General features: G+C 35.8%; 1 protein-coding gene across 1 annotated transcript in view; it reads right to left on the bottom strand.

Annotated features, from left to right (window-relative positions):
• FRYL (FRY like transcription coactivator) overlaps window positions 1-12,655 on the bottom strand; it is a 135,498-nt gene that overhangs the window by 43,796 nt on the left and 79,047 nt on the right. Inside the window, exons 25-35 of the mRNA XM_027899613.1 lie at window positions 12,388-12,479; window positions 10,626-10,798; window positions 9,935-10,095; window positions 9,261-9,371; window positions 8,212-8,366; window positions 7,869-7,968; window positions 6,581-6,749; window positions 5,741-6,000; window positions 4,352-4,492; window positions 2,910-3,078; window positions 1,530-1,614 (exon numbers count right to left, since the gene is read on the bottom strand). Of these exons, the coding sequence (XP_027755414.1) occupies window positions 1,530-1,614; window positions 2,910-3,078; window positions 4,352-4,492; window positions 5,741-6,000; window positions 6,581-6,749; window positions 7,869-7,968; window positions 8,212-8,366; window positions 9,261-9,371; window positions 9,935-10,095; window positions 10,626-10,798; window positions 12,388-12,479 (1,616 nt within the window). The remainder of the gene's footprint in view (window positions 1-1,529; window positions 1,615-2,909; window positions 3,079-4,351; window positions 4,493-5,740; window positions 6,001-6,580; window positions 6,750-7,868; window positions 7,969-8,211; window positions 8,367-9,260; window positions 9,372-9,934; window positions 10,096-10,625; window positions 10,799-12,387; window positions 12,480-12,655) is intronic.

The following is a 12,655-nucleotide window of genomic DNA, read 5'->3' as shown; positions in this document are numbered from 1 at the left end:
AAAAGCAGCACTAGTAAGTGACATTCTGTGACAAACATCGGTCAGGGTATCTCAGTAAAACTGTATTTCACCAAGAATTTTATGCAAAAAACAATTCATCTTACAAGGACAATCAGCATGATGTCAAAGGATCTCAGCTGCATAAGACACACCTCCTCTAGCAACATTAGGTAAGGGGATTCAGAGAGAATTTCCACTAAAAAATATATTTCTGTTCAATCATTTTCATTAACATTTAAGTACATTAAAATATTTGCTCTCATTACATGTAAATTTTTCTCACTCTTGAACAAAATAACAAAATCTGTATGCAATCTGGCAGAGACATGCATATATACACACAGTGTCCAAGATCTTACCTCGCTAATCTGATAAATTATAAAAAAATCAGAGAAATGGGAGTGCTAAAAGCACAATTTCCAAGCTGTTTCTACATAAGTTTCTAAATTCTCACCTCCTGTCAATTCAAAGGTATATCTTATCAAGAAGCATATACCTGGGGCAGGTGGGGATGTGTGTTTAAACAACTCTACAGCTTGCAGAGACTTTCAAAACGGCCTTCATTACAAGTTTCTCCAGCTCCAGGCCCCATAGCAGCCAAATACTACTCTGGGCCTTGTTAGGCCTAATTTTGAATGACACCTCTGTGTCTTCTGGATTTCCTTTTACACAACTTGCCACAATTTAATTTAAATATTGGGGTTGCCCCCATCAATGTATTTACTATTTTAATTACATTGACCTAACTATCCTAGGTAAGGGAAAAAGCGTCCAACTGAGAAATCTTAGAAATGTAATTATTAAAGCTCTCAAACAAGTTGTCACAAAATAAACTTGTTTGTGAATTTACTGCATGGTAGCTACTCTACAGTAATGCCATATGTGCACATACTTTTGCTTGTGCTAATTACAGAGTCTCTACTCCCTTTTCACTTTAAGGTTAGTTATTCATATTTAACACAAAATGAGAGCATACCTACAGTCAGTTACTGCTGAGCTCCAAGACCACACCCTGTCTACGTCTAAGTCAGCTGTTTGCAACACTACTGTCTGGCAAATTTCTCTAAAAAATTGTTCTTAAATAGCTCAAAAATTAGGGAGGGAGCAATCTGTTTTAAAGGTAGATAGAAGGCATCTTGACAAAGGCATCTTGATACCAGGCATCCAAATGCCTCAGTCAGGGAAAATAAACTTGCTTGCAACACATGGGCACTGTTCATTTCTAGTGAGGTAGTAAACCAATTTTTAAATTGGTTACATTATCATAAAATCATAGAACAGCTTGGGTTGGAAGGGACTTAAAGATTATATGGTTCCAACCCTCCTAGTGGGCAGGAACACCTTTCACTAGACCACGTTGCTCAGAGCCCCATCCAGCCTGGTCTTGAAAACCTCCAGAGACAGGGTATTGACTTCTCTGGGCAATCTGTGCCAGTGCCTCACCCCCTGGAGTCACTGAGATGCAAGTACAGTACCTGCCAGGAATTCCTGTAATTCAACTAATAACTGCTCTTTGAGGAGATACTTACTTCTCTTCGATACTGTCTTTTAGGTGTTTACTATCAGAGTTGCCATCTGTGGGAGCCACCATCGTATTGCTACTAGACGTGGTACCTGTGAATTACGTTCAAAGAAAAAAGTCAGTCAATAAAAAGAAAAGTAGCCTTAAGCATTACATGATGACCCTTATTTACTCGTCCTTGCCAAAAGCCCTTATCAGGTTTACTCCACAGTGACTGGTACAAACACAAACTGAGCTATACAAATTATTTCATGTGCAGTAAAAGATCGTGAGCTGCTACCATAATTTCACTAACTGGAAAAAATAAAAATAATCCATTCCAGAAATCTCTGAGTCTTCAATTTAAATTAAGTAGAAAGGTCAGTTTTTGAAGCAGAATCTAGAGATCTATTTCTTTCTTCCCTGTATGCTACACCTCATAGTAATCTGTAAAATGTAGTTGGACTTTGGGTAGGCAGTTAATTCAAACCACAAACAGATTAAGGATTAAAACCTAACATCCTGCAGTAAAGCTTTTATCAATTTCCTTTTAAGAGAAATTTGTAAGCATCACACTGAATTGATGACCACAACTGGAAATAATTTCACATCTCCTTCACAGCCTTTGCTATTCCAAGTTGCATTAAGTGCAAGAGCCATGGAATTTTTATCATATTCTTTAAACACTTTCAAGAACAAGTGCCAATGCAATCACTTTGTGATCTAGATAATCCCCATGTGATAGGTCCATGCTGCTTCATAATATTTACAGTTTGCAGCACAAAAGTTAAGTCCTTGCTTAGACACCTTCCTCACAACCATGTCTTTTGTGGCTCACTTTGAATGACGCTGCACCAAAACAAGACAGCTTTCCCCCACATTTCTCAATATGCTCTGGGACTGATGAATGAGATAGACACTTCTGGTATTTTCAGTGGGTCTGGGTTTTTTTGATGACTGATCTATTGTTAATTAGTAATTATTTCTAAAAAGATTCTCCTAAGTAAGTGTACTTAAATCCTCTTGAAACAATTCCTATGGGTGCAAGTTATGTCTATAACAGAACTTGAAATTTAACAGCTTAGGTGGATTTAAAATTATATACATTTTCCTCGTTGCTTGACTAAATAGACATAGTCATATAGTGAGGGTAAACAGTGCAAGGCCTGAACATAGACAAGTCTGACACATATATTAAGATAAACCTGTTCCATGTGAACCTTTCACACATTCTTTAATAAGAACTCAGACCTTGTAAAATGAATTTTTTACCTTATTTTTAGAAACAGAACATTGCACTCCTATTGAATATTCACAGATAAACTTCAACAGTATAACTGACTGATAGCAGCATGTTTATAACTGACAATAATACCAGTTTAAGTCAGTAAAGTTAGTAAATTCTTACCTGAAGTGACAGAGGGGATTTTGTAACTGGATGTAATGCGGTAATAGGGTGGATTATCCATATGGGTGACTCCTGAACTGACGGGATCTGTAAGCTGAAGTTCACTCACCAGCTCTTCTAGTAGTTGCATTGTTTTATCTCTACCCAAATAAACAATAACTTTCTTTACCTGCCATAAAAAAGTATACAAATATACAAAAGACTTGAATACCACAACTTGTTAAAACTAGTATCTACTCGCACTAAAGTGAGGATACATGAAACTTACTCTACTTCTAAAAGCAAACAAAATTGCTTTCCCAGCTGTCAACAGCAGCAAGCATTGGAAACACATCTCAAGAGTAAGAAAGTAAGTCTGAAAATAAAGTCTGAAAGTAGGTCTTCTGGAAATTATTTAGGAAGCAAAAGAGTTTCTTAGAAAGGTTTTAGCAACATCTGAGATCAACATTGGAATGAATGTATTCCAGTATAATTTATTTTTGATACTTCGCAGTTCTGTTCCACACTCCTTCTTTTCCTGCAGTTATCACATTTTTCCTCATGCTATCCTGAAGTGCTCTCACACACATTTTGACCAAAAACAAAAAAAAATTGGCTTTGAGGGGACTTGGGATGTTTGGTGGGTTGTTTTGGTATAATACTTGGTCATGTGAGAATGACACCCTACATAGGGTAACAACTGCTTTATTTTATTATATTATCTGTCTGCTTTTTAGGAATATCCTAAATTATAGCATGGGAAAGACCATTTAGTTCTTCAAAAGCTCGAGACCTTTGTATGGTCTGATAAGAATAAACACCTAACTATAGCAATATTTTATTAAGCATACAGCAATTAAGGATTCTCCACTACATCTTATTCTGCAAAATAATCCTGGTCATTGCTAAGCAGCAGCAGATGGCTGCTATTACTCTAGACATCAGAAGTTCGTATTTCTTCTTCTGATATTTTCTTGACTTATTTAGTGCTCAATGATATATTTCTATCCTTTTATGAGAGCTCAAAATGAATGGTAAGCAAGTTATCCAGGATGTCTGACTCAAAGATTCTTTTGTCACAACCCATACATGCAAAGATTTTGGGCTGCAAACATTATTTGCAGATTTCCTCATGAAAATAACTGCCAATCTATGAAGAACTTAAGCTGTCCTTAGTAAGAACTTAATAGAATTACAGCTCCTGATTTATTATCAGCCAATCCAATAATAATTTTCTATAGCTAAAATTGATACTGAAATTTTGACATACATGTCCAAAAGAAACTCAAACAGAAGAGCTGAATTCCATTTGTTCATAGTATTTAGTGGTCATTAAATATGGGGTTGGAGATTTTGATACTAGAAATCCTACCTCAGACTTGTTTGGTGATCTTTGCTTCTAGACACACTACTAATTTTTAAAATATCAACAAGCACTGAGGAGAGACATATCACATACTCACATAAGGCAAAAGGCTGGGTTCACTGTTCACTCCACAGATACTGATCAAGAAGTGCAAAATTATTTTCAGATTCTTTGGCCAGCTGTCTGCTAAAGTAGTCCAGACATTTTCTATCTCTGACCAAGCCACTTCATCACCATACTAGAAAACAAAATAAAGAGATCTTCTGAAAACTCCATCAGAAAACATTGTACTTGAAAGTGATCTGTTCTGGTCAAGTGGGACACACTTTAGAAAAAGGAGACACAAATCCTGCAGCAAATTGTTGCCTTTTTAATATTCCAGAGTGATGCTTTCACCTATATTCATGTTTATAAACACATTCTGGAAATAACTATTTTCTTTTATAGATATAAATGTAAAAAAAAAAAATTCTAAATATATATGTCTATACTATATAATTTTATTGATATACAAACTATATTATTCTATTGATACATCAGATAATACATCAGACTGCAAGAGCTGGGCCTGTTTAGTCTAGAGAAGAGAAGACTGAAAGGGGATCTCGTTAATGCATATAAATATTTCAAAGGCAGGTGCCAGACTCTTTCTGGTGGTGCCCAGAGACTCTTTCCGGTGGTGCTGCTCATCCCTGGATGAGTCACAATGGCCACAAACTAAAACATGAAAAGTTACACCTCAACACGAGGAGGAACTTTACACTGATGGTGGCAGAGCACTGGAACAGGCTGCCCAGGATGGTTTGGGAGTCTCCCTCTCGAGAGAAATTCCAAACCCACCTGGACATGTTCCTGTGTAACCTGCTCTTAGGTGAGGGGTTAGACTAGCTGATCTCCACAGCTCACTTCCAACCCTTAACAATTCTGTCATTCCGGGAAATTTAGCAGAGACCCATCCTCTCAGTTGCTGACAATCTTGTATAAAACTCCACAGGCCACAGACTGACAAGAGTTTTTAATTTATAGCTCAAAACATGATATCTCATCAGGATTCATATATAACATAACATGGTAAGAATTGAGAGGAGTATTGCATGTGTCCAGTACTACTTCTCTGTTGGAAGTAGCCATTACAGGAAGAAGGACAGTCAATCAGCTCCTGGCAATAAGATTGGTTCCAAAACTCCACTTTGAGATCAAAGGCATACAAGCAACTTGGTATTCTCTATCCAGCTAGGCATCTATATTGCAAAACATCACTTATATACAGTTACTATATATAACAATTACTGTAACATTTATACTACCTATTTCTCAGAATACCTCAAAACTAAATGGTATTTTTTGGGTATACATAAGTAACTCAACAAATCTGAACAATAATTTTTGAAAGTTTGGTGACAAAGTATCTCTGAACAGTATTTATCATACCCTAAACAGAACAATCCATTGGAACACGATGAAGAGCTTAAGTAATTAATCTTACCTTTGCAGTCATGTACATCAGATTGTTCAGAACCATAGCTGTAGCCTGTGGTGATCCCCAGCCTTCTCCTCGTAGCCATCGTCTACTGTTCACCATCATTTCTCTGTCTTTCAAACAATCCTCTTCCTCTTCATCTTGCCGACGAATGGTTGGCAAAGGTTTCAAGTCTACCAACTCAATATTGTTCATCCATGGCAGTAGATAATGCAGCATCACCTGTCTCCCAGCTGGGTGAGCTGTTTGGATTCTCTGACTTACTTCTGCCATTCAAAAATTAGGCACATACATGAATTGCAAATCCATAATGAGAACTGTTTTGGTAATAACAACCACCATGAGCCCAGCATACCACACTGATATAATGTAATGGTGATAAAACATACTAACTTCAGCAAAAAAGCACTTAAAATTTTTTCTTCATCATCGTAGTCCCAGTAGTGGGGTTTTTTTAATCAATGTAAGAGGTTATTATTCTGCAATTGCTGAAAATGCTATGGAATTATGTATTTAAGCAATCTACAGTAAACAAGAACACACTACAGATAACAATGAAAGAATGATTAAAAAAAAAAAACCTGCAGATTATTTCTCTAATGTGATTTCTCATGGTTACTAGAAAGTAATTAATAAAAATATTTTTGATTCATGTTCTTTCCCTTTGAATATATTTCAAACACAAGTGAACGATAACTGTAACTCAGTAAGTTCTTTTGTTCCATTAGCTATGATGATGATGATGTCCTGATTTCAGTGAATTACATATAAATTAGTTATCAAATAATGACACATTTTGTACAATGTTTTTGACTTGATGAAATTTTTTTTGTTTTGAAATCGTACCTGAGAAGATAGCAAGTGTCAATTCAGGATAAGTCCTTGCTAATTCTTCTGACAGCTGATAATATGACATAGAATACAAATGTGGTAAAGGAGAAGGCTGACCCAAAACCCCATCCGTCCGCTGAACTTCCAGTTTGTGAGCATAACGGAACATCTTTGGTTCCAAGATCTACAACAATAATGTTCAGAATTTGAAGCTAAGTATAGAGCTACTATTAGCATCTTCTCATAAAAAAAACACTTTTAAATTTATGAATCTACTCTCATTTAATGTTTCTTATCTATGCAGATCTCCATACACCCAAAGTATTTGCTAACACTGTGGTAATTTCATAGAAGACTAGTAATATACAGTCCACTTGATGAGTTTCCAGCAATAAAGTTCCAAAATATGCTTTCGCAAAATACCGTATTAAATATAAATTTATCTATGACAAAATATGAAATACTATTTAACACTTGTATTTCCAAACAATATCAATTTTTGCTCCTCTATGAGGCATGGACAGGAACAACATAATCTTTGACGTGGCAGAGATGCAGCAGGAGGCCAAAGAACCCTCATACTTGAAAAATCAATTTGGGCTCATCTTAAGCAGTGGTGTCCGCTTGAAAAGAAAGATGGGGCTGACATAACAGGGCTGTGATTTCAGTGGGGTCTTCCCTGCTTAATTTAGTTGACAACTAAAACCTCTGAAAAAAACCCCAAGACTTACAGTCCGAGCCACAAGCAACACAGATTTATCTAAACACTAATGCTGCCAGAAAGATTAAGCTTACCCCTAAATGACCTCGGAAAGGAATATACAAAAGTAAATTTCATGGCTAACAAGATTTCACTGTCATCTCTGCACACAAACAGCTGAAAAAATGTTAGGTGCTAATGCCAAAACCACAAAACTGACTGCTATCCCAGCAGACAGACTGAAGGCTTAGGAAGCAATGTGCTTCTCTCTGAGGTGCTTTTGGACAAATGGAGGTATATATATATATATATCTATCTGTTTCAGGGCCATATCAAGAGAGTCTTAATTTAGGTTTTGTTTCTTGAAAAAGTAGGTACTATGAAAATACAGGTCTTAAGTGCTTAGTTCATGGAAACAGACACACTTCCACTGAAATCTATTTGTGCCAGGTAAGGATCTGGCCTAACTATGTACCAAAATGCAGAATTAAAAAAAATACACTGTATTTCATTACTGAAGAGAAGCAAACAAAAACAGATTTTTTTTTTAATGGACAGTTCTTATTTTAAAAGAAAAAAAATAATCAGAATTAGCTTACAAACCTGTAATAGTTGCATAGCAACTTCATAGATAGCCCTAGTAGAATCAGCTGCTTTAAATAGTATCAGATTCAGGAGGGTCACTGTATCACACTGGTAATCCCTAGGGATAAATTGCAAGTGTGAAAAAAAGTAAAATTACATTTGGCTTTTTAAAATTTGAATTTAAGTTTAATTTACAAGGCATATGATACGAGATAACATAATATTTTGAAAAGTTTCTCTAGTAACACGTACACAACCAACAGTGGTGATCTTTTCTCTCTAGGGCATGAAAAAACGCAGTTCTGTATGAAAGAACTCTTTGAAAATAAAAGTTTTAAAGTTTTGAAAAATGTGGTAGTACCTGTTTTGGAACACGCTGGCTATGGCTTTAAAACAACCAGCTGCTACACGCTTGGAACCTGTGTAACACCGGTCTACAGCCCAGTACATGAGGTTACTCTGGTCAGGGTTGAGTTCCAAGAGCAGCATGACTGCCTCACAGCCCAGCTGGTGAACCTGTATTCCAGGAAAGAAGACATTTTAAATATGTAATCAAAAAGACTAACTTACAAAATGGTATAAAGTAGGGAACTACATATTTAATAAACCCAAACCTTTTGAAACATAAAATGTGTTCCATACAAAAACAATGACACCACAGCTTAAAGTAACAACAGATGGATAACACTGTTTAATGTTCAGCTTGCACACAGTCAAAAATTATTGATATAAATAACTAGAGAGCTCTACTGACTTCTTCTCCCCTCAGTTTCAAGGTTAGCTTGAGTTATTTACTATTTTCATGTCTTACACTGTACACTGACCTGAAAGCATCAGATACAGAAAAGTATTTAAACACACACAGGAATTCCAGTTGGATACAAGGGAAAGATCTACATGGTGACTTGCATCATCTCTTGACTCAAACCAGCCCACTGGAGCTGTATTTTTATGCAATCTGAGCATTACAGGGCAATGGACGCCCTACCCTTTATATCAAAAGCTTTCCTTACTGTTTAGCTGAAAAACTTGGTCTCCCTAACTCTGCAGAACCCCAATGGACTCTACACTCTCAGTTCATGTTCAAAATGTCATCTCCTTTAAATTTCTGAAACATCTGCTTATTACTGGAACTTAACTGATTAGTTTAAAAATTATATAAAGTGTTTCACCCCTTGCTCTTTCCTCTTCCATTTTGTTTGACTGTTCTTAGATGGTGATCAGGGATTACCTTCCTCAACAGGATGAATACACATGAAGAAAGGACAGTGCAAAACTATGCACTATTACAATAGCCTTGAGCTTAAGCCACTCCAGAGCATTCAGACAAATCTGACTGCAAGCTCATTAAAGCATGTATGTTTGAAGGCACTGATAGCTGCAAACTGATGTTGACATTGTCTGTATTACCTTTTTATCTTGTGAATCCAAAATATTATCCAGCCATTTGTACAAATAGCCATCAGAAGAGAGCCCGACGTTGTCTGCAACAGGGCCACAACACAGCACAGCGGACATAGCCTTCAGAAAGCAATTGAAAACCAATTGAAAAGGTTTAGTAACTCAGATACCGTTCTCACAAAGGTCATTAAAATATAAGAAAACTATATTCTAACCTGTCAAGGGAGGAAGACCAAGGCTAATAAAATCTGTTAAATATTTTATTCAAGAAATTATCAAATCATAGTTTTCCCAACTTTGAAATACAAGAAAGAGTCGATACTGAAATGCTGACATACTGAAGAGTTAAATTTCATAAGTTTCATTGTTAATGTACATTTATATGAAAACCTTTCACCTTAGGCAACTGAGGACTAAAGTCACAGGAAGTGAACATCCAGTAGTAATGTTAAGAAATTTCTATAGCAAGTGCAGTAGTTCACAGTGTCGAAAAAGCTGAACTGTCATAAATACATGCAAGCATATGAGAAAAAAAACCCACTAAGTCATGAATAGTCCATTATATTGCATTACCAAGGTCAACATAACCTTTGCATTACCAAGGTCAACATAACAATATTATATTTGCATTACCAAGGTCAACATAACAATCTATTTCCAAAATTCAGAAAGTGCTAAAATACCTTTAATGCACAGTACTGATGTCTGTTTATTCGCATGTTTCTATCACTGTATCTGTCCAGGGGAGTAAACATGATACTAAAAGGACCTGCCCAGTGACTGAACAACATAAATAGGCTGTGGCGTAGACTCTGCTGTGGAAAGACACTTCTTCTCTGGTGTACTGTAAGAAAAGCTCAAAGTTAGACACACTCTTCTCATCATTCTTTAAAACAAAGTATGCAACACAGAAACAGATCCAAACAATGAAAATAAAAGGAAAAATCCACGTAAAGCCACACTATTTTAACATCATAATAGTTGGATGTAGGTTTACTATTGTCTTGCTTAGTGCCACTAGTGTACAAGAATTTCTTAGTCTACAGAATTCAAATGCAATAGCCAACCAACAGAACTTTGCCAAATAGTACCAAAAATCTCTCTTAAAACTCATGCTTTTAAAGTTATATTCAAAACTGATGTCAATAATTACTTTAAAGAAAGTATTCTGAAACTTCAGATAAAAAAAGGTTTTTTCTTTAGTTTGTGTTTGGTTGGGGTTTTTTTTGTGTGTTTTTTTTTTTTGTTTGTTTGTTTGTTTGGGGGTTTTTTTGTTTTTTTGTTTTTTTTTGTTTGTTTGTTTGTTTGTTTGTTTTTTTAATGTACTTCATATTAAATAAAGTCATCAGAAGTTACTAAAGCATTTTTACATACCTGGAACATTTTGTATGATATTTGCCACTAAGGCACTAAAATGGCATCGGATATCCTTCAATGTATCAGAATCCTTTTCATTTTCTGCTTCTAGGAGTTGTCTTGTTAGATCAACATACTCAAGTAAAGTGTTGTTGAGGGAATGTGTTTCATTATCAAGGCCACCGCTTGCACTTAAAAATAAAATAAATTCAAAAAATCAAGTAGCATGATAATTAAATACATTTTTGAAAACAATTTATTTGATCTTTAAAAAACCCTCATCACTGCAAATATTTATTTCAAAGTAATTTCTTCATCCAGCTTCTACTTCAGTGTTAAAATAAAGAACTCCAGTGAAAGCAAACTAATAATCAAACCTCACTATAAGAAGTCACTAATCCTTCTACAGAACTAATTCTTATACTGGGGACATATGTTAAACATAATAAAAACTCTGAAAGAAAGAGCCCCTCCCACAAAGCCACACAATTTGTAAAACAGAAAAAAATATTTACTATAGATGACTATCGTCATCTATATGCCATATTGATTTTTGGAAGTCAGTCAAGATGTTTGGTACCTTGTGACACATTTTTGATGACTAGCAGATGAAAGCCATTTATTTGTTTTATACATTCATTTCCCATCCTCGTGGTTTTAGGATCTGACTAGACGTCTGTACTAAACTAAATAAGGATATTAAAGGCTACATGATTCAAAGCTGCCCTACTTTGAAAAACAATTGGTAGAAGGGTGATTCCTTTCCCCTCAGCTACCTCCACCACATTTCCACATTTGCACTAAAGACATCTAAAAAGCATTCCCTCCTTGCCAAGGTGATGCCTATGGCAACCCTTAATTGTTTGTTAGCTTCCATCACGGAGTCAGATTGGCCTCAGATAGCAAAGCTGACAAAGTTTCAGGTGAAGACTGTGGTTAGGGCATATTTTACATACGCTACTTAAACATCAGGGAGAACCTTAAAAGATAAGAAGGGACAGTATGATTTTAACAGCAAATTTGAGCATGCTGAAAGATATTTTAGCAATGCTTCTGAGGCAGCATTCTGAAATATACTGTAGTAGCCTGTTTAAAGATTGAGAATTTCACACTGACTAAGTTGCTAAATACATATCTAAGTATTGTTTGTCTAACAGAATGGGAGGAGCTAGCCTAACTTGCTCTTACACGATTCCACCCACATAGAAAAAACTTTCCAAGAGACTTGTAAAACATACGCCAGAATTTCTTCTTTCAAAGCACACAAGTAAGATAAACTGAGGAAAAAAAACCTCAATAATCCAGTTAACAGTCTTCACTCCTCAGAAATAAAAAAAGGTCCAATATTAATGTGCAGCAGCCTTCTCTGCATAGAACGTGCTAACTAGCATCAGCACTCCAGATGAGGGAGAACTCACCTCTTTAATCTTCAATAGTTACAGAATAGTTACGAATTGCACAACTGGGTGCAATGTTTGAGCACACACAAACAAGAAGAAACGTGACACACTGTCTGTTCAAAGCAATGTCCTGGAGGATAGAACCATTTTAAATAAAACACAGAACACAGTGACAAAGAGCATGGCAGAAGAAGGGATTAGAAAGCCAGTTTTATAAAACTGTCAGTTTCATAAAATTCCAAGTTTTATAAAACCACATCTATTTATTTCATGGTATACTAAAACTCACAGATGAATTTTGCCACCTTGTTATGCTGGGTCATAACAATACCAGTGACAATTCACAAAAATAAACAACTTCTCATCAGTGCTACCCCTACCTGTGACTAATGACACCAGCATCTGCCAACAGTTCAAATATTCGTACTAGTTGTACTCGTAAAATATCTCGACGCCTGCGTCGTTTCATGTTCTATTCAACAGAGGAAAGACAAAATTAAATGAAGCAGAGGAAGAGCTAAGTATAAAACCAGTGTGGAATGTAAAAGCAATGTATCTTTACAACAACTGGCATCAATTATCAGATATCAATTATCAGTTTTTAAGATGAGCTACCCAAATTGCAATTTCTATAACCAAATAACGAAC

The sequence above is a fragment of the Empidonax traillii genome, unplaced genomic scaffold (assembly GCF_003031625.1).
Source record: "Empidonax traillii isolate 1590-97213 ecotype Southwest subspecies unplaced genomic scaffold, ASM303162v1 scaffold678:size492020, whole genome shotgun sequence".
Taxonomy (NCBI): Eukaryota; Metazoa; Chordata; class Aves; order Passeriformes; family Tyrannidae; genus Empidonax; species Empidonax traillii.
Note: the sequence above shows the minus strand (reverse complement) of the source record. Positions and strands in the feature narration are given on the sequence as shown.